We start from the raw sequence: 22,910 nt of genomic DNA, 5'->3' as shown, positions 1-22,910 counted from the left end.
TTACCTTGCACGTTGCTCTGTGAATACTAATTTCTTTAAATAGCTCTCTGAAAGTATAACTTCTGCACCTATGCCCATGCACACACATGTATTCAATGTTACAGCTGGGTGACCCACAGAGAACCAACCATGTTCTCTCCATCCATATGAGGAGAGCACTTGGCAGGTGAATCGAAGTCAGAATATAGCATCTGCAACTGCCTTAAGACAGCTGTTCTAGAAACTAACCAGAAAAAAAAAATAGTCCCTCGTAAAGAGAGACTACATGGCCAAAGAACAGAAATTCATGAAGAACATCTAGCTTTTAAAGATAAAGCATTTACAAATTTGATAAAGCAAAAAAACCTGACAACTGAATTTCTGAGAGAGGGTTCATTTTGATGAACAGCTGGGAAGAGAGACTGACACATCATATTATAGAGACCAAGAGATATCAACCCTGGGAAAGCTTGGAAATAAGTGCTGCTGCTTCAGAACACTCAGAAAATGTTCAGAGCAATCCAGAAAATTCTTAAACAGAAATTTCTTCTACCCATCTCAACCTCTATGAAACAAGCATTAATTTATTTTACACAAAACTGCCATAAATACAAAAAGGGAAAGTGAGCAAATAAGGAAAAAATACTTTCTAGGTGTGTACTTTAAAACAAGAAGGTACTCTTTTAATTCTGTAATATAAAAAGATCAAGACCAAAACTATGAAAGTCACATATCTAACCCACATTTCATTATCTACCTTAGCAACTGATTTCCAGCTACACTGACTTCAGTGGGAACTTAAAACTTCTAAAAATGCTAGACCATCTGGTAGACAGCTTATAAAAAAAGAGAACAACAGTATCCTGATAGACTCGGTAACTGTACTTGCATGTGAAAGTTTTAGAATTCTGCTCCAAAAGTGGATTTTGTAGCCTCTGCTAGCTCTAAGACGCCCTAGCTCCACTCCTACTGGTACCACCACAGTATGCCCTATGCCAAGTGCATTTGCAGCACACAGAGACACCAGCATTGAACACACTAACAGACTTTTCTCTGACAAAGACACACTCATATGCACTCAAATGAGAATAGGGATAAACTGGTGGACAATTCCAAAGCCATAGTAATGACTCTACTTTGTAGGTCTGGTTTTGCACTCCTCCTTAACTTCTGGTTGCCAGTTCAGACGGCAACAGCTTGTGGTTAGATGTACAAATGAGAGACTGATTCATTTTTGCTGCCAGGGTCAACTTGTAGTCATGGTAACAGGCATAACAGGATGAAGAACAGAATGGTTCATAGCAGGATCAAGAAACAGGACTGTTTATTAGACCAAGAATGGGAAATACAGTCACCGAGTTATTTTTGCCTTAACAAACTTTTCTTTGAATTTCTGAGAATGCAATATACTCAGTGGATAAAGAACTGGCTGGATGGCCACACACAAAGAGTTGCGGTCAACGGATCAATGTCCGGCTGGAGACCAGTAACGAGTGGTGTCCCTCAGGGATTGGTGCTGGGACCGGTCTTGTTCAACATCTTCATCGCTGACATGGACAGTGGGATTGAGCGCGCACTAAGTGAGTTTGACCACGACACCAAGCTCTGTGGTTCGGTTGATACCCTGGAGGGAAGGGATGCCATCCAGAGGGACCTCAACATGCTTGTGAGGTGGGCTCATGAAGTTTAACCATGACAAATGCAAGGTCCTACACCTGGGTCGGAGCAATCCCAGGCACAGCTACAGGTTGGGCAGAGAAGAGATTCAGAGCAGCCCTGAGGAGAAGGACTTGGGAGTGCTGGTCGATGAGAAAATGAACATGAGCCAGCTGCAGTGTGTGCTCGCAGCCCAGAAAGCCAACCATATCCTGGGCTGCATCAAAAGGAGCATGACCAGCAGGTCGAAAGAGGTGATCCTGCCCCTCTACTCTGCTCTTGTGAGACCTCACCTGGAGTATTGTGTGCAGTTCTGGTGTCCTCAACATAAAAAGGACATGGAACTGTTGGAACAAGTCCAGAGGAGGGCCACGAGGATGATCAGGGGACTGGAGCACCTCCCGTATGAAGACAGGCTGAGGAAGTTGGGGCTGTTCAGCCTGGAGAAGAGAAGGCTGCCTAGAGACCTCAGCAGCCTTCCAGTATCTGAAGGGGGCCTATAGGGATGCTGGGGAGGGACTCTTCGTCAGAGACTGTAGTGATAGGACAAGGGGTAATGGGTTAAAACTTAAACAGGGGAAGTTTAGATTGGATATAAGGAGGAAATTCTTTCCTGTTAGGGTGGTGAGGCACTGGAATGGGTTGCCCAGGGGGGTTGTGAGTGCTCCATCCCTGGCAGTGTTCAAGGCCAGGCTGGATGAAGCCTCGGGTGGGATGGTTTAGTGTGAGGTGTCCCTGCCCATGGCATGGGGGTTGGAACTAGATGATCTTGAGGTCCTTTCCAACCCTAACTATTCTATGATTTTATGATAGGACAAGGGGTAATGGGTTAAAACTTAAATAAGGGAAGTTTAGATTGGATATAAGGAAGAAGTTCTTTCCTGTTATGGTGGTGAGGCACTGGAATGGGTTACCCAGGGAGGTTGTGAATGCTCCATTGCTGTTGGTGTTCAAGGCCAGGTTGGACAGAGCCTTGGGTGGCATGGCTTATTGTGAGGTTTCCCTGCCCACGGCATGGGGGTTGGAACTAGATGATCTTAAGGTCCTTTCCAATCCTAACTTTTCTATGATCCTATGAATATGAAAGAAGAAAAGTTACTGCAAAGCAGAAACAGCAGAGTTCAAAGCCAAGTGTAAAAAGTCCAAAATATGAAAGTGAGAGGTTTTAAAACTTTAAGTATAAATATTAGAAGTTTGTTAATGTGTTTCAAATACTGGCAGCAAAGAAAGAGGGACTTGTGACTCTTTTGTCATTCTCGTAAAAGCTGCCTTCAGAGCTGATTTTCCCCAACAGCTACTACCCAGGAAAGCTACCTTCATTATACGTATCAGCAAATCTGAGCGAAAGAAGAGATTCAGCATTCTCTCAATTTATTGTGTGAATATAAAAAGTTGTTTAACCTGTATCTAAAAGATGGCTTAATGCCCAACAATATTTTTCAGAAAGATAGATAAGTTCGATAAGTTAGAATTTGTATTTTTAGATAGTCTGGTAAAATCTGAAGAGTTTACATGAACTAAATGAGCCATTAATAAAAGCCATTTTTTCCCCATTAGCAGTCATGAGCATTAAATCAGTTGTATTTTTAGATACTGTGTGCATGCCTTGATGTATTTCTGAAACACTGCCTTAAAAAAACGTACCCATCATATTCAAAATGCTGCAGCAGGAATCTAACTAATTCCAAATTATAAATATAGACCAGCATAGCTTGCCTTTTTGTATTAGCAACCATGTACATAAAATACTGTAAACAAATACTTACTGTACCATGGGAAATTGTAAGAAAACCATTTTTAACTGAACACTTCCTTTTCTGCCACACTTTTCTGATTCTGGTTTAAAGGGGGAGAAAAAGAAAAAAGTGACTCAGGTTTTAACATATTTAGTATTGCCTCACTTCAGCTTTTGGACCTGATTTTTTTCAGCAGAATCCAGTAGTACTCACCCATCGCTTTTCTTGTACAGACTACCATTTCGTTCAGTGCCATGTTCCTTGTTTCCCTGAGGCTGATGTAAACTGTAAGCTGTACTCTGACGAAGCTGAGAATCCTGAAACATACAGAACAGCAACTTGTATTGTATTCCACACTTTGAACCAAAACATCCCCCCTGTTAATGAGTTTCAGGCCCTTTCCTTCCTGCTCTAATCCTGTAAGACAAATGAAACACATTTTTCCTCTCAATGAGAGAGGCCAAGATCCATTCCTTCTTTCAGAGGGCACAAAAAACATTTAAGAAGTAGCCATTATCAGCACCTGCCAAAATTCTCTTACTTGCTTTAGTTTAGCTTTACTGTTGGCCTTAATATAGCATTTTTTTACCCCCAAAATTAAATGAGCAGCAGGTGTTCCAACTCATGCAAACACTGCACCGTACAAACACTAAGTATTATTATTACCTGCCATTCCTAGTGCACCCTTCCATTGTAAAAAACAATTACATACATAAATTTGAAGAAGTGGTTTTCCTTGTGCAACCTGAGTCAAGTTACTGTCTGAAAAGAGAAGAGACCTCCTGGAAACATAGTTCATGAGGCACACAGAAAATTGAAGTTATTGCCATAAGAAGAATAATTTAAACCAAAATATTTTAAACAAAGTAGAATTCTTGGACAGAAAGTGACAAGGATTAACTAAATCTTAACTTAATCTTTCTATTAAGAAATAGCTCAACTTACTAATTTGATAAAAAAAATTTCTTTTGCTCAAAGATGAGATAGTGTGTCTTGGATATACGAGGAGTACATTCACAAGATACATAACTGGGGTTTTCAGAGTATACACATGATAAAATAAAGTATACAGTGATCCAAAAACTATAAATTAAGAAGACAGTTTCTCTCTAATTGCAATTAGCTTCATGCACTTTATCAGCCTAGGTCTAAGACACTTTGGACACAAGCAGGGAAAAAAGACAACTAAAACCAAGAATACACTAGGACTGTGCTTTTCCCCAGAGAATGCCAGCTCAGATGGAATGATGCTCCTTTACAAGTTCCAGCAGCACATTCTGCTACCAAAGCTACTAATGCAGCCAAAGCTGTTCAGTATCCTCCTCAACAGTAGTAGAAACATGACAGGTCTGAAATATGATGGTAGGAACACCTGCTCCCCTGTTCAGTGCACTTAGGACTCCTCATCCCTAGGCTGCAGGATTTCAGGCTCATCCTGAATATAGTGCTAGAGCTTGGTGGTCCTGTGAACCATGAGTTGAGCTCAAGGCTGGCTGCAGCACTCCTTGGTACTCCTTTTCGGCAGGAGCACCTGTGCCCACTTTCCCATCTCTCAGCTAGTGGCCTAAGAAGGTGTATCAGATAGCTACAACATACATCTAAGGCTTTTAAAGGCACTGCAAAACTACCACTTAAATGGCCTGTTTATCATTCCTCTCCAGTCTGTTTGCACAGAATTATTTTTGCACTCTGGCTGCCCAACACAAAAACACATTTAAAAAGAACAGCATTAAAAAAGAATTCCTGTCACTCATTAAGAACCACTGCACACACACATTTACTGACTTCTGAAGAAAATCTGATCTGACACCCCCTGTTGTGTCCTACCAATACCTTGATCTCTGCCTCCCATTAGTCAGTAAAGGACCTCTATTCCCCAGAAGATCAGAGGCCTTACAGGAAATTAATTTCAGTTCTCCTCATCCTCAATTATGCAAAGATTTCAGATGACCTACAACACCCACCCATATCACCATTCCCATTACTTAAGATTGTGCTGCTACTTTTTGTGCATTATTTTCTGCTGCATTTCAGCTACCTCCCTTCAGCTGTTGTTTACACTCAGCTGCTGTATTTGACCAAACTGGCAAGCCACTACAAGTTTCCTGCCTTACTTCAAACAGAGAGGAAGTGGCTATATCTGACGTGTATTTCCACACATTCATTATTATGAACAGTATCTTTAAAAAATTTAATACTATTTCATGAGAAGAACTTTAAGACAAGAAGATTTGCAGTTATAAAGCCTTTGTTCAGACAACACCCAAATCAATCTACTCCTAGGTAACAAGACAAGAGGTAATGGCCTCAAACTGCACCAGGGGAGGTTTAGATTGGATATTACGAAAAATTTCTTCACCAAGAGGGTGCTCAGGCATTGGAACAGGCTGCCCAGGGCAGTGATGGAATCACTGTCCCTGGAAGTGTTCAAAAACTGTGTAGATGAGGTCCTCAATGACATGGTGGTCTTGGCAGTCCTGAGGTAATGGTTAGACTTGATCTTAATAGTCTTTTGCAACCTAGTTGATTCTATGATTCTATAGTAGTGTTCAATGTGATCGCCACATGATAATCCCACAACTCTCTGACAAGCACGTTCATGATTTTGATCTAGCTTCTAAAAGGCGGGATGATGCACCACAAATCACCATCACAATAAACATCCTTCACAGCAACATCAGCATGCATTTTCCATATGCAGCCTTCCCAAAGGATCCAAAGGATCTTCCCTTATTTCTGGTTTGCACATAACATGAGTACAAATCCCAGATAACAGGGTCAGACCCAATGGCCTCATTGGAGTGAGCAGGAACAATTTACATTGCCTATGGGAGGAAACAGATCCCTGCAGTATACAGGACATACCTAGTGCAGAGTATTGTAATTTTAAATATCTCCTGAACATAATAAGACCAGAACAGATTGAAGCACACAAGCCTAAGAAACTGAAGTTTGTTCACTTTATCAGCTCTGAAATGCAGATAGGCATCAAAAAAAAAAAACCACCCAAAAAACAATAAGGTGAGTCACTTAATTGCACCATGTTTATAGTGAATCACTGCACTGGCCATAAAGAGGTTTGAAAGGATTTATTGCAAAGTCTTCTAAAGACTAACTTCTAAATCAAGCTGAATAGCATAGTCAAAAATGAAAGAAATATGCAAACAGTATTCTGTAAAGATGGTCTGTGACTACTAATAAAAGATTATAAAGCCCTATTTATCAACCCCACTATTTGAACACAACACAACTTTGCACACAAGCTGCTTTAACATACACGTCAAATTCTGGCTAGCCATTCTGCAGCTCCCATGGAGCAGGATTTTAAGACTGTCTGGATCACTCCTGTGTGTAAAGCTGCCAAAAGGCCCTTAGAGCTCTCCAAAAGCCTGAGCTTCTCTTGCATTTGGCAGGACCACTGCCAAGAGGGTATTTCAGAGATCCATCCCTTACTTATTACAGCCCCACAGAGCCTCCAACATATGTATCTGCCAGAACCCCCTGCAGAAAGCCTCTCCTATAGCACAGCTACCATCATTTTTGTCAAGGAACACAAAATGCATCCTATTTTGCAGTGACCTAAATAGATAACAGGTTCTAGCAAACCTGCAGAAAAAGCAGAAGCGATTCTAAACACTATAATAAGGGTACCTTCAGACAGGACATGAGAAAAAGAGAAATAAAGGCAGTAAGACTCTAAGGTAGACCCCAAAACTTGTAGAAGTTCCACAGTTTGAAAAATAAAGTTTAAAATTAAAAATTACAGAGGTGTACACACAATGATGTTTCAAAAAGACATTTCAATACGAACCAGGACTGAGGAAGTTCTGTGCAGAAGGAAACTTGGTACCCAGGCAACAACAAAAAACATTTGCTGTTTGTTTTTTTTTAAAAACACAACAGAAACAATATTTGCCAATGTTCTGTTATTTCATACATGAAGTCTATTTTAATTATAAATACATATACCTTTAAAAGCTTGCAAGAACATCAAATCAAGCAACTGGATTTAATTCCCAAACGAGAGTACAAAGAAAATCACCAATTAGTCTTACAGCAATTTTTCTTTCCCAAGAACAATCTGATAAATGATTTAGGGTATTTTTGGTAATACAACAAGCAGAGGAAAAAAAAAAAAGAACCAGTCTTTTCATACCAACAGAAAAAAGCTCAGAGGAAAAATCCAGTTTCTTGAAATCTGAATGGAAATCATGCCAACTATTTTCATTAAAATATAGTAACACTTACTCTCCTAGACTTCGGTCACAAAATGTAAATGCGTTTCAGGAAGGAAAAAGAAATCAGTTATAGTAAAGGAAATTACAGTGCAACAAGAATAATACTAAGAGGGCTGTATGGTAAATTATAGCAGGATTGTTTGGCATCCCACTGACTGATGTTTTTAAAAAACTTTAAAAGTAATTGCAGCACTTCTCATGCTCTGCAGGTACACATCTACATCTACATTTGCAGAATTAATGAATAACAAATATAGCATGAAGCACTTTCGTTACATTTGCATTTTTAAATACAACAAAAAAAAGTAATAAATTCATGGGCTTTATTACATTTTTCAGTCTGTGAAAAGATGTGTGCTCACCACATCTTCCATATATATTTAATACCGGCATCACTGATAAAAAGGTAAACAAAGAGAAGCAACATTCCCAGCAACCATGAAACCAAACTGCTTCTGTTATCTCTCTTGAACAAAGACCCAAATAAAATAGGAAGTCTGCTAACACACCCTAAGTAAGCAAAGACTCCTTACTGAGAAAAGCCAATCAATGCTGAATCCAAAGTAGCCACTATTTCCACTAGGATCACTACTCTTTCATTACACAGAGCTCAAATTTGGAAGTTTTTAGCCAATACACTCCTCAGGGAGCCCTAAATGCCAAGCAGAACCTAAGAAAGTACTTGAAAGCTATATGGGACTTTGTATATGGTCATTATTATAAACTTCACATGGTAACAAGCAGCATTTCAATGTGAAGAGTGTTCAAGATGCTTGCCTATCAGCAAGAGCAAAGGATAACAGAATAGTCTGGATTGGAAGGGACCTTTAAGGATCATCTTGTCCAACCACCCTGCCATGGGCAGGGACATCTTTCACTACATTAGGTGGCTCCAGAACCATCATCTGGCCACTAGTAAGAGCTAGGAGTCATCATAACCTTTAGTGGAAGATGAAAGCAAGACCGGAAAAGATAAAGGAAGTCAGAGCCCTACAGACTAAACTATTTCATTGTCATCTCTCTCAGAAAGAGAATTTGGAAAGAGGGAGGGGGTGCATTTATCACTTACACATGGCCCAGCAGCCACACAATGGAAGCTGTCTGACATTTATTTATATGAAGAGGAAGCACTAGCAATCTGAAACAGAAGTACACCCAATACTTTGGATAGGATTATATAAAAGATGCTTGCTTCCAGATCAGATTTTGCCAAATAAAACTACTAGTGAATTCTTTAACTCAAACACCAATCATAACCAAAACTGAAAAAATGTCAGGTTGCAAAAGTGACCCATTTAGAAAACTGGCATCTTGCAGCAGAGCAGCAAACTTAATTCTCATTTTTGCAGGTGATGTTAAGGTGTTTTGGATGTGAAGTTTAGTGGTACATAATCTTTATAAAGTTCAGAATATTATTGTGAGGTAAGATTGTACTAACGGGGTCTCCTTAAAACTGCCAAAGTTTTTTGATTCTCAGTTTGAGCAACATAGACACTATTGTCTGTTAGTTCATGAATAACACACCATCTGAAGTATTTTGCAATACTGGTAAGAAAAAGAAACTATTTTGTAATAAGTCTCATGTATTTTTACTGGGAGTTCATTTTCTTTTAAAAAAAACACAAAACCCCTGCCTTTGTCAGAAACATTTAATATCAGCATGAAAAGAAAGGTGAATAAACAAAGGAATTATTAATTATTAAATAATTTTAATAAAGGAAAGTTAAAATAACTCTACTTCAAATACTAGCATTACATTAGAAGTAATTAAACTGGCTATTCCAAAGTTAAACCATCTTATATGCTCACCTCTTTCTGATCAACCTGGAGTGCTGATTTTAAAATATCTCTAAGTTGTGTTAATTGTCTTCTTTCCTCATCTTGTGCTTGTTTGATCTTTAATGAAGAAGAACACAGGTTAAAAAGTAACATTATTGTTTCTTTTCAATATAGTGCTTCCAAACTTGTCACTTAATTGGTTCATTCGTTTGAGAAATGTTCAGCAAGAATGAAAACACAAAGAGAACAGATAACATGATCAGTTTGTTTTCCTTTTTATCCTCAGAAAACTTGATAATGGCTAGGATGTTGCTGGGTTAAGACTTTGATATTGCCTCACACTGTTCTTGCTTCCTTGTGTTCAATTTGCAACCATCTATTATTTTCCACTTAGTCAGTAAACATTTTAGAGCAAAAGCTGTTTTCCTAACAGTTTACACAGTGGGGTCCTGAACTCAAACTAAGGCTTCTAGATATGATATTAGACAAAATTTTTCCCCAAAATCTTCCCAAAACCTTGAAATGCTAGCTATTAAAACAGCCAACCTGAACCAAAATGATGACAGTTCTACTGTAAAAAACCTAAGTTTACAACACTAATGTGAAATGTTGTTACTCACTGTATAAAGATCTGTTGAGAGTGTCTCAATTGAAGGCTTGAGACTTTCAACTGCTTTTAATCCATCCTGAAAGAAACTTAAAAAGAAAACCAAAGAGCAAACTGCTATTAAACTTTAATTTGTATTTTCTGTTTAAAAAGTTGCCAAAGGAAGACATGCATATTATTATGCCATGCCATAAACTTCAAAACATTAAACATCTATTTTTTATGCATTTTTGACTGATCCACCTCTTTATTTCCATCATAGCTTATTCCATCATGCAAAATCCCCAATTAGATTCAGAACTGTCACGATTCACTGCAACAGAAGTTTGCCTCATTCTCACCTCAAATACCGGTTCTCATCCCACTTTCTGAAGGCCCAGACCAAACAAGGTTCATTTGTAGAACATCAAAAGCTTTAGTGAATGTAAAATAATGGTGACTTCTTGGAGTCCAATAATTTTCCTTCTGATATAGTCTTCCTACTAAAGGAAAACCCCTTTGTTTCCCAAGCATTAAGGCCTATATGCAAGCTGAATATGCTACATCTTATTGTATCGTATGCATTTTTGTACTGGCACAGTAATGTTATCTATGCCAAGTATAATATTTTCACTCTGGGAAGCAGGCACAAAAGTGACAACACAACACAGCATTCAACACAGCATTTATGTTGTTGGAATTTCATTAGATGGACAGAGAAGATAAACAGCATACTACAAATGAAACTGATTTTTAAAGCAACATAGCTATATAGGGAAGAATACCTACGTAGACACAGACTGGTCTTTTAAGATGCAAACTTATTGATTTGAACAGGTTAACACAGTGGCTCTGTCAAGTTTACAGGTATGACTGTATTGCTATATTACTGATCTCTAAGACTACCATAAAAAAAATTGTTTTAGTGAGAACTTTGTGTTTCATTACCAAGTCCTCCAATTAATTAGAAAAAGAGTAATACTTTCAATATAGTTTTATCCCACTACTTGTGCAATTTTATTTTTCTTGAGCATGGAATTAATTTAGATCATTGCTAGATACACTCAAAAAAGCCTGTCAGAACTAATGGACCACTGACTAATAGACCAAACTAATAGCTCTATTTCAAGAGTAGTTTATAAAATATGCCAGACTGTTGTGCAGCCCTCCTTTGGAACAGACAATTAAATTCTTCGGGAGTAGCTCAATCTCATTACATGTTTCAAAACAAAAGCAATGACTAATCTATGACAAAAACAATTTGTCAAAAGACATCAGCAAGAACAGTTGAACCTTAAGATTTTTAAAAATCTAGAAAAGTGTTACAATGATGCTGGAAGTTTAAAACAAAACACTGCTCCAGTTAATGTGCAGACATAAAGAACAGTAAAACATACTTGCATTGAGCATGAAAATACTTGATCAAGTTCTGAAGCAAGTCCACTCCTTTTTTAATCTTGATTTCATTGACTTTCAGCAGGTACTGTTAAAACAGTAATCCATAAAAGAAATTTTTAGTGATACAGTATTTTTTACTGTTTTTTTACAGTTATAATCCAACATGCTTTAAAAGCTGCAAATTTAGAAGACCTGACGGAGAATGCATGAAACAGTGGCTTCAAGTGTTAAGGACACAAAGGCAATTGTTGCCACTGCTGATTTTGATGCCTGGTGCGGATACTTCACTATCATTAGCCCAAATTTTCAAAATATCCTTCATGGCTCCTAGTGAAAGCCTGAGTTAAAGCAGTAAAAGCATTTGTGTAGGAAATTCAGCAATCCATTCTTAAACCTAGCAGCCCATCTAGGTATCTGTCTCACTAGCTGTTAAATTCATTGCCAAATAGATGCCATTAAGGAAGAAAAATAGCTTACTCAAAAAAAGTTAGGGGTTATTTTAACCATATTTTACATCTGCCCTCTGATTTTATTGTTTTCTCTATCAATTCCTTGTACATAGTAATTACAGCAAATTACAGTTTAGCAAGAGATTTTAGAAATCTAGTGTCAAGCTACAAAACAAAAAACAAAACCCAGAGTGTAATTAGTGTCCTTTTGCATCAGACACAGTCAGTATTAAGTGACAGCTCCTCCCCGCAATGCCATAGCACAGACGATGTCAGCATACAAGCAGAATTAAGACTGACCAAATATTTACAGGAGTCCTTAGCTGTCCATTAAATAATGTTTTCATTTTTAACCCCTGCTCAGTGACCGCCAAGTAAAGGAGTGAATGTCTTCTTAGCAATGTTCTAATGCATCTGTTTTATCCCTACCTGCAATACACCCTAAATGTTTTAACCCACTAAAATGAAGCACTACCAAAGGTTAGCTTTCAATGTTGCAATTTTTATGCTGGTTCAGGTGAACAGATAATTAGCATACATGTAGACATGTGTGCTGTATAGTATTTAGTTAGAAGAGTCACCTCTCCAGCTTCTATTAATTTAAAATGGAGCTCTAGGCATCTGGTATTCAGTTCACTGTTACAATTCATGAAGAACTAGCCTATACCTATGATACAATTTCAATACGTCACACTTTGGATTTACTCTCAAAATAAAGTCCTCTTTTGTGACTATTCAGAGGTAACCAAGTATAAACTTATTTTCCAAAATACCCCAGAAGAAATGCAGGATACACTTCAGCTATTCCACATTTTTAAGGTAACTTGATTAATTTTATTATCACTACAACTGGCTAAAGTTAAGTCCTCTTTTATTGTGACACAGGAAGAGAGATGCATCTGTTCCTGGTTGTTTCTTAGAAAGGATACAATTAACATTGTATGGTGGGCAATTAACAGGCAACATCCATGTATTTATTGGATACGCAAATCCCTGCATCAGTTTTGAATACTTTAGTCTGACTCTGTAAAGGAATGTAAAGCTTTTATACTAAGTATCAGTGCATATAGTTGCTAAAAATGGCATTCAGGGCAACTGCTGTTAAAGCTATGTTGCCATGAGTCAAATTAGCTCTAATCATCCTACTAAAACCAGAAGAATCACCCATGGTATATTTTGGAGTTAATGCGTAAAAAGAACAAACATGGCAACTTCAATTCCCAACCAGAGAATCTGACATACACTTAAATGAATCAAACCAAATATATTCACATCAGATTTGGCATACTGCAAGAATCACAAAGATTTCAAAGTAGAAACGTTCTGACGCGCCTTGAAAGACAACTGGATTCCACCCTTAGCATATTTTTTCAGCATCAGCCGAACAGTGTGCTAGACTGGAGTCTCTCCTCATAATAACACAACAGCTGTCAGCATAGGGAACAATTCAGAGAATGTGCTAGTGCTTAAAATAACTTATAGTGAAGTAGTAGTGTAAAGGCTTATTTGTTATAATCCCTTAGTGTTTAACTGAACTTTGCATTATTTATTTATTCTACAATTCCTTGTTAAGTGAAATTAGAAAATACCTAAATTCCCTGCAAAATTAGAACATCAGTGTAAAAAAAAAAGTGTTTTACCAAATGAAGTCTACAAATACCATGGTATTTCCCTTTAAAATCACTACAATCACAATTGCTTAGCCACCACTAAACAACTGGATCTTTCAAATTTTCCTAAAAATATTACCAGAACATTATGAATTTCATAATGAATCTTACCTCACACATTTGTAACTGGAAAAATCTTCTTTCTTTCTCCATCTCTTCTGCAATTTCAGCACCACTTATTTCTGTACGGATCATCCCATGCAGCTTAGCATGCTCTTTTTTCTCCTTCTCTATTTTTGTACTATAAGACAAACAATCAGTCAACGAAGTGAGAAATACAAAGCCTCTCAGGAAATCTGATTATTCACAAAGTCTACTGACAGATGCAGAGCCAAACTCTTACAGTTCTGAGTATGACTTACTTCCAGATGACATTTCATTTGAAATTTGACAATGACTAAAGATCAGCACTGACATACAGCAGCTGAAATCTAATTAAATCATCTGTTAAAATAATGTCCTGATAGATATTCCAAAAGGAGACTCTGAGCGGAAGATTTTAAGTTTTTCCCTCAAACAAACAAACACACAAAAAAACCCAAACAAACAAAAAAATCCAGAAAGAGAAAAATTAATTTTAATTGAGAATGTAGGGGATATTTAATCCCAACAGACCAAACACTGGTTAACAGAGTTCAATTATGTCACCAGATTTATTGAGTCTTGCCTGTCATCAAGTCATCTTCTATATATACAGGGTTTCCTAAGCCAAAATCACAGTTGCCATCTCTACTTGCTACTGAGCCAGTTGGCACTGGGAATACCGGCCGGCTGGCTGTGTTGCAGACTTCAAAGTCTGCTAGACCAGCTGTCCTAATTCCCTGAAAGTTTCCATGAACATTTTCCAAGAGTTCCGAATAAAACAGGTTCTCCTGCAGAATATAAATGAATAACCAATGCTGCTACACAGTATAACTCCCTTAAACACTCTTATGCGTGTTACAGCTAATTCTCCATATTATTTCTAAGGGCAGTAGCATAATCATACTATCCAGTTAGATAAGCCTGATTATGAAGAAACGATACTAATAAAAGAAAATATATGAGGGTGTTTACTTTATGGAGAAAGAATTTTAGTTTGCCATTTGTACTGTTTCAAAGCTGAAAACGCTGGAAAGAGCTTCCTGAGGAAATGCTATGCTGCTTTTAAACAGGAGGAAACATTACACAGAAATACAGGAAGCAGAAGAGAGGAACAAATAACACAGGCACTGTTGTACCTCCTCTTGGGCAGTCAAGTGTCTCTCAGCTGTCTCTCTGAAAAGATGACATGTCTCGAGTGCCCTCTTAACCTGATGTTAACATTACCCAAGCAGCCTATGGGAAAATGTCCTAGATGGGCTAAGGACTTCCAGCCAACGGCACATTCTGTACTTATAATTCTTACGAAGGAGGGACTACTTCCTCTAACACCTCAAGCAGCGAGGGAAAACCAGAACTAATCCCACTAATCTCATCCCAGAACATTCCCACAGGGAAACATTTTGAACAGCAATTCAAAAAGCCCAACTGCGCTTTTGGTACTGGCAGGCACAACAAAGCCAGCCCCGTGCAGGATTCCAGCACCAGCAGATCTAGCCACCACTGTACTCCTCAGCCCTTCACGTCCCACCAGAAGCATACATTCAGAAGGAAGTATTTCTTAAAATACTCTGAAAACCTTCCCTTGCCTGAATAAAATCTCAACTAACTCCAGAATGCTCTGTTTTCATCAAAAATAAGCCCATACTCTTACCCACTTACTGCCAATTATGCCATTTTGTAGCCACAGAATATAGAGTCCAAACACAAGAATTAATCAAACATCAACTGTGAACAGGGAAGATAAACCATCACAAAAAGCTTCACAGAAAATGACAAACATGCAGCTCCTTTCTAGCACACACTCTAGGAGAGTTTGTATCATACTTGATAGTTCTAAAAAAGTCACACCTCAGAGCAAAGTTTCACCATGGTTTTAGTTCCCTCAGTTTCCACATTAACTTAACAGTTCATGAGACATGGGGATTCACTGAAATACGAGTCAAGTCTAGTAACTATCAACTGCTACTGTATTGTATTTTCACTGCTTACAGAGAACAATGCCCAAACACAGGATGACATAATCACCTCCAAAATTTTAAGAGCTTATTAATATGTCACGAGGTGTCTCTAATGCTCATTAAAGCAAAGGATGATTAATACTGCCAAAGAGTCAAACATTATGCAAGATATTACAGCATACATAGTTTAAAGAAATTTCATTCCTTTTAAAGAAAGAGCTAGATTTTGGTGAAAGAGTCCTTTCTAGCATAGAATCACAGAATGGTTTGGGTTGGAAAGGACCTTAAAGATCATCCTGTTCCTGCCCCCTGCCACAGGCAGGGCCACCTTCCCCTAGAGCAGGTTGCTCCAAGTCTCATCCAACCTGGCCTTGAACACTGCCAGGGATGGGGCAGCCACAGCTTCTCTGGGCAACCTGTGCTAGCGCCTCACCACCCTCATAGTGATTTTTTTTTTACTAATATTTAATCTAAGTCTACTCCCTTTCAGCTCAAAGCCATTACCTCTTGTCCTGTTACTGCATGTCCTTATAAAAAATCTCTCCAGATTTCTTAAATCAAACTCCACAGCAAAAAAATAGTTAAACCGAGACTAAAGCATATTGAGATCTACCAAGTGATTCAAAGAAATAAACCATCCTTGAAGCCATTTGCCAAAGCTTCAGTCTCCACAGCTTCAAAAACTTCAGAGACACTTTACAGAATAAACCAAACCACCTCTCGGTGACAAGTACCAGACATACAAGATGGTGCATTTCACTTTTGCATTTCCTTATTATTTATGATTTTAGTCTCTAACTAATTTCTGTAACCCTGAATTTAACCTGTTCTTTTGCTAGAGTACTAGGCTACCTCCTATCTGACTGATACTACAAAGCACTTTGTTTCTAGGGAAACAAAGAAACCATGTACAGCAGTGTTGCATTCATATTTTCTGAGTGCTAAATGTGGGCTGTGTTTCCTATGCAAATGTTAGAGTCAACTCAGCTTCAAGTACTACTCTGCTGTGGCAAAGACAGTTCTACAATGTATCACTGTGAGACTGCCAAATATTGCAGAGTATTCAGTTTTTCAGGCAGATCAACTGAACAAAATTAGCAAGAAAATTGGGAAAACACTAAAAAATCCTCTAAAAGCAATAAGAAGGAAGTAAATGTTCTGTAAAGCTGCTGCTATTGAAGCTCGTGCAGTACATGTATCACATACGCAGACTCTGCTAAGATAAAAAACTGAGGACACTTCAGTCCATTTACAATGCAGCTGCACTAATATGCAGTGAACACAGATCTGTGTAACAAACAAGTGAAGCTGAAATACATGGTGAAGAATTACAGAGAAGTCAGATACAAAATAAACCGTCTTGCCCACTCAGTTGCCACTACATGGCTATTTTTACAGCTCCAATTTGAAAAGCAGCTGTTTTTCAATATAAATTTTAATTTTTTCAAAGAAGTCAATTTTGTCATATAGATCATGGTATAAATAAACATCAAAGTAGGCATATTTAGTTCTTAAAACTTTAAAGAGGATGAGACCTATTTTCCTGTTTCACACACCAAAGACTGGCATTCATCTTCAGCCAGTAAACAAGGGTAAACAACTAGAACACACTGTGCACATGCAGCAGCAGTGAACTGGCTGCCTGGGCAGCAACTCTTTTTTTAATCCCTCTCCCCATACAGCAGTAGGCCAGGCTGACTCTGGGTACATATGTAAGAAAGTGCAGAGACTGGGAATAGCGCCTTGAAGGCACAGACTTGAATAGGGAGTCCTCTGGAAGAAGGAAGGCTTCCAAGGGCTATTATGTTTGACAAAATAATATTATACATCATAATTTCAAGTATCCTTTCTTTGTCTAGTCTTCCTTTTCAGCCTGACTCTCCAAGTTCAGCTCTGACAGCCTAGCCTTTCAGTGAAAAAGCCTCCATCTACTGTCTGCCAAGGCTGATGGCAGGATATCTTATCACCCAAGCCCTGAAGGAAGAAGTCATCTTTTCCTTTTGGAAATGCTAGAAAGCTTTCCCTTTCACTCCTTCCGCACTGCAGGATGGGGGAAAAGAGGGCAGAATAAGCAAAACACATCCAGATCTTTCTAGTATTTCAGCATAATATCTGCAGATTCATTCAAAGCTTTTTCCATTTAATTAGCAGATAATCTCTTTCAAAATAAAACTACTTAGCATCAAATCTCAAAGCAGTATATTGTGGATATCGTTTATGCGGATTTTAGTAAAGCCTTTGATACTGTTTCCCAAGCATTCCCCTGGAGAAACTGGTTGCTCATGGCTTAGATGGGTGCACTCTTCACTGGATAGAAAATTGAATGGATGGCAGAGCTCAAACAGTTGTGGTGTATGGAGTTAAATCCAGTTGGTGGCTGGTCACAAGTGAGGCTCCCCAGGGCTCAGTACTGGGGGCAGTTCTGTTTAGTATCTTTATCAGTGACCTGGATGTGGGGATTGAGTGCTCCCTCAGTAAGTCTGCAGATGACAGCAACTCAGGCAGGAGTGTTGATCTGCTGGAGGGTAGGAAGGCTCTGCAGAGGGATCTGGACAGGCTGGATTGATGGGCTGTGGACGCTTGTATAAAGTTCAACAAAGCAAAATGCCAGGCACTGCACTTGGGCCACAACAACTTCACACAACGCTACAGGTTTGGGGAAGAGTGGCTGGAAAGCTCCTCGGTGGAAAAGGACCTGGGGGTGCTGACTGACAGCTGAACATGAGCCAGCTTGTACCCAAGGAGCCAAGAAGGCCAACAGCATCATGGCCTGTATCAGAAATAGCGTGGCCAGCAGGGCTAGGGCAGTGATCGTCCCCCTGTACTCAGCACTGGTGAGGCAGCACCTCGAGTACTGTGTTCAGTTCTGGGCCCCTCACTGCAAGAAAGTCACTGAGGTGCTGGAGAAGGTCCAGAGAAGGGCAATGAAGCTGGTGAAGGGTATTGGTCTCTCTCCCCAAGTAACGAGCAATACGACAAAAGAAAACAGCTTCAAGTTGCCTCAGGGAAGTTTTAGATTGTATACTAGAAAAAATTTCTTCACTGAAAGGGTTGTCAAGCATTGGAACAGACTGTCCAGGGAAGTGATTGAGTCCCCATCCCCGGCGGTATTTGAAAGATGTGTAGATGTGGTGCACAGGGACAGAGTTTAGTGATGGACGTGGCAGTGCTAGGTTAATGATCTTCAAGGTCTTCTTCAACCTAAATGATTGTTATTCTATTCTAGAAATCGATATTAAAGCTACCTTGTTTCACACTTTCATTCTATTTTCAAGATGTGACCTCCATTTTGTCTTAGGTACATGGTTTGAAAGGAAATATGGCAGAAAAATTTATATTCGTAGATCACAGATAATCTGAGTCAGGTTAGAGCTCTGAAGAAAGCTTGCAAAATTTCCAGAGAAATTTTTGTCCTATTGTTTAAAAAAATGAGTTTACCGAACTGGAAACATCATCATGCAACCAAACAGCTTTGCAGACATCTTTACAGAACACTGCCATAAGAATTTGTTCATTCTTTCATCGACTTCAAATGGTTCAGAAACAAATCATTAATGATAGTTATACCTAGATATGAGTGTTTGTGTTGCTGCACAGTAACGTAACGTACCTCAGCCTACTGGCTTGATCGTATAATGCCATAAGCACATTCAAGCAACTTGTTCCCTTCACTGTGGATAACCTACCCCATGCCTGGCTTTAAAAAAAAAAATGGCAAAGGAGGAGAGGGAGCCAGCCTTCCTAAGAAAAGCTTGTTGGTTTTCATTAAGCGTTTATATTTCACAGCATTAGCACAACACTGATTAGCAGAGGACTTCTGAAGATGGCATATATTTATAGGCCTAAAAATAGGACACCTTTATTTAAAAAAAATTAACATTTCTTTCTTTTCAGGTAAGACAGGTTTATGTCTGGAATACAGACACTGCTATTCAGCTAAAAAAAAAGAGTAAATAATATGCTTCAGTAAGTTTATGCTTCTATTTCCTGTGCACGATTGTTACAATGCCTTTACCTTAAAATCTACCACAACAGGACCGATTAAACTGAAGAACGTGGGTGAAATATGGCTCACTGCCTTGTTGAATACAATCTGCCTGCTGGGAGAATGAGCAGTTTTTATGACATGTGTACTCCTTCCCCATATGCTCCCCCGGCACGTCTGCCATTAGTGTTTAAGTACATGGGGGAAAGCAACTGCCTCAAAACAGAAAGAGCCCATTCTGCACCAATTCTACCTGCAGGACACAGACTAATCCCGCTGCGGTGTTGCGGTAGCAGGCAGCAGCGCCTGGCTCTTGTACAGGAAACAAAGACTGTAACTGTGGTCCTAAGAGAAATGGACTGCTTTTAACTACTTTAAAGCTCTAAAAACATTTTAAAATCTTTATGGCTTCAACTGAAGCATATTAATAACTGAAGGTGAGAAAAGAGGAATTAGTCATGAATGTTGCCTCAGGATGTTCCAAATTCCTGACTGAGGTAGGCTTGCATAAAGCTATGGGTTACCTGCTCCTCTTGCTCCCTTGCTTGAAGACAGTCCCAATATTTTAAGAAAATTGGTCCCTCCTTCCTCCATTACTTCAGGTGATCTTCAGGAAAATACTCAGGAAAAGTTAGGCAGTTGGGGCAAAGAAGTTGCATTATAATCAACACTGATGGATGGTGATCCAAGAGCGTAAGAGTGGATCTTAAAACCACTTTCCCAGACAATACTATATACATGGTAACTGAATTTCTTTTCAAATAGGTCACACTTCTGTATATTAGCACCTGATGTGTCAGCACAAAAGTGCAAGTAAGAGATGAGATATTGAGGCAAATAAGCTCCAATTCTTCCTCATAGAAACAGCCTATAGAGACAGAATCAGGATGAAGACACCATCACTTCTTCACAGACTACAAAAACACCACTTTGATATCTGGCACTTAGCTTCACAGGTCTGTACTTGTGACTTGGAAATGCAGATGAACAGTATTATTTTAAGCATACGATACAGAGGGATATGCAGACAAAGAGCTGCCACGCAGTCTTGCACAGTTTGTTAACCCAAAGGGAAAAGAAAAAGAAAGGGGGGAAAGAGTAATAAGAAATACATATTTGAAGAGGTATCACTGGGAAAGAGAGCTAACTAAGCATAAACTTAGCAGTGGTTTTAGGCACAGTCTAAACAAGAAGTCTCAGGTAACACATGGAAGAAGGCTGAGCAAATCTCTGGCTATGAGCACCTACATCCACCATCCTCCTGTGGCAGCATAAGCTGCAGGTGGGACTGAGGCTAGCTTTCCCAGTCCCTTTGCCCTTTTCATTAAGGCAGAGATTGCAAAGATACTACAACAAAGAAATTCAATTCATGAGTAAGAATACTTGAGATGACTCTGCATACACCCACTGCCACAGACGACCAAAATATGCAGCTATAAGTTCAGATCCATTTGAGACAGCAACAGAATCAAAACAGTTATTATCTTAAGAAACCTCAGTGGCATGTATTATAGCAGTTCAGAAAAACCTCATTGTTTCCCTGCATCCAGAGTTTACTAGATGATAAAGCTGACATGAACAGATTTCAGTTCAAATAACATTCTCACCCTTGCTTGAAAATTAATCACTAAACCTCCCATCTCTGATTTATGAAGACCAATGCTCAGTAACAACAGCCAGCAACATCTCACCTGGGAACTGATCTTACGCAGAAGAGATGGGTGTCTCAGGGATGTTGCAGTCTGAATTTAACTCAACAGAACTAAGGAAAACTGGTCTGCTCCTTGGCAGAGGGGTAAGGCAGCCTGAACTAAAACCCAGTATTCCCTGACTGCCAGACTTCAGCCACAACAAGTAATATCTGCTGTTATAAAACAACCACAAAATAAGGGGGGAAAAAACAAACCCCCTTATTTTACAGAATTTTCCGGAAGACAGAATTCCCAGGCTCCCTATTCCAAGCCTCAAGCAGATGATCCTTTGGTCTTGATCAAAGTGAAGGAGTCCAACAGGCTAGACTACGAGCTTTAAACTCTAGAATGTGTAACTTTCATCTAACCACTTTAAAAAATATAGTGCACTACAATTGTACCAGCCCACCACCTGGAAATGTCACAGAAGATGGTAATGGGTCTGAAAGAACTTCCTGATGAACATGTGCTATCTTCAGTTCTTGCACGTTGAATAACCCGACACATAAATGGCTTAGAAATCAGCACTATCAAGGACGTGTGTTTCATTCGTTAAGAGTCCTGCAGAGACTACATAGGAAATTCGGAAAAAGGTATCTCCTTACAGTGGAAAAAGGAGCTTGTTTTGCATCAAGACCCAAGTGTCTTATCTGAAAGCAAAGTAACAAAGCAGGCTTTTTAAAGGGCTATTGGTTAAAAGGGAAAAAAATATCATAGTATCATATAAGCAGGATTGGATTCAATCCCACAAACAAAAAAATAAATATGTCAACATCCGATTTTCAGGTCCTAAATGAATTAACATGCACAATATTTCCATGTATCTACTGTCCTTAAACTCAAATGAGAACCTCCAAATACACAGATTCTAATCAATTTTCTATGGGCATTTTTATTTTTCAAATACTTTCATAAGTCAGAAAAACAAATGAAAATATTTCTGCAGTACCTGACTCTGAAACAGACCAACCGCTCTGACCAAACCAAGGTTCGAAGTACAAATCTTTACATCACTGCAACATACTCATCCTATTCTAGCAGAGATTTTTAAAGCATCAGAGACCTTGGTCCAGTAGCAATAGCATTCTCGGTATATGTCCCAGCAGTGTGCAAATGTATTTTAAATTCTGTACATAAACTTTGCAGGATGCTACTACAAGTAAGTTACACATAAGTGACCAAGCTTTCAGATACAGCAATCAAGCATTGGTAGACAACAGCAGACTAAATTACAAGACTGCTCTTTACGGCCCATCCTCAGAGATCAACTATAGCCACGGGTAAAGATTAGAAATCTTAATTACTTCAACAGCAAATAACTGGCACAGCACCAAGTGAGATCATTCACTGGTATTAAGAGCATGAAACACTGGAGCCATCACAACCTTCCATTGATTCAGACTGTCAGACTGGAGGTTTATCTCAGGAGTTCAGAATACCTTCTTATGAAAACCCAGCTATAGCTAGACAGTTTCAAAAAGCAAAAGCCACTCAGGTCCTCCACACAAACTGAGTCTAAAAAGCAGTAATTAGACCATTCTTATTGTTGTTCCCAAAAGAAATAATGAAATTTAGCTAACCTGCTAAACTTGTTGCTTTTGTTTTGTAAACTTTATTGCTCCACCTACAGAAATAATTTCTGAAGACTGCACACCACTCCAGATGTGCCAACTCAGAGGGCACCAGAGACTCCTTATAACT

General features: G+C 38.9%; 1 protein-coding gene across 6 annotated transcripts in view; it reads right to left on the bottom strand.

Annotated features, from left to right (window-relative positions):
* ASAP2 (ArfGAP with SH3 domain, ankyrin repeat and PH domain 2) overlaps positions 1 to 22,910 on the bottom strand; it is an 89,818-nt gene that overhangs the window by 30,280 nt on the left and 36,628 nt on the right. For all 6 annotated transcript variants that reach the window (XM_065681587.1, XM_065681586.1, XM_065681589.1 and 3 more), the window contains 6 exons: positions 13,603 to 13,732; positions 11,372 to 11,457; positions 10,009 to 10,084; positions 9,419 to 9,505; positions 3,585 to 3,688; positions 3,402 to 3,471 (listed from right to left, as the gene is read on the bottom strand). In XM_065681587.1, coding sequence (XP_065537659.1) covers positions 3,402 to 3,471; positions 3,585 to 3,688; positions 9,419 to 9,505; positions 10,009 to 10,084; positions 11,372 to 11,457; positions 13,603 to 13,732 — 553 coding nt within the window. The remainder of the gene's footprint in view (positions 1 to 3,401; positions 3,472 to 3,584; positions 3,689 to 9,418; positions 9,506 to 10,008; positions 10,085 to 11,371; positions 11,458 to 13,602; positions 13,733 to 22,910) is intronic.

Source organism: Lathamus discolor, chromosome 5 (assembly GCF_037157495.1).
Source record: "Lathamus discolor isolate bLatDis1 chromosome 5, bLatDis1.hap1, whole genome shotgun sequence".
Classification (NCBI taxonomy): domain Eukaryota; kingdom Metazoa; phylum Chordata; class Aves; order Psittaciformes; family Psittacidae; genus Lathamus; species Lathamus discolor.
Note: the sequence above shows the minus strand (reverse complement) of the source record. Positions and strands in the feature narration are given on the sequence as shown.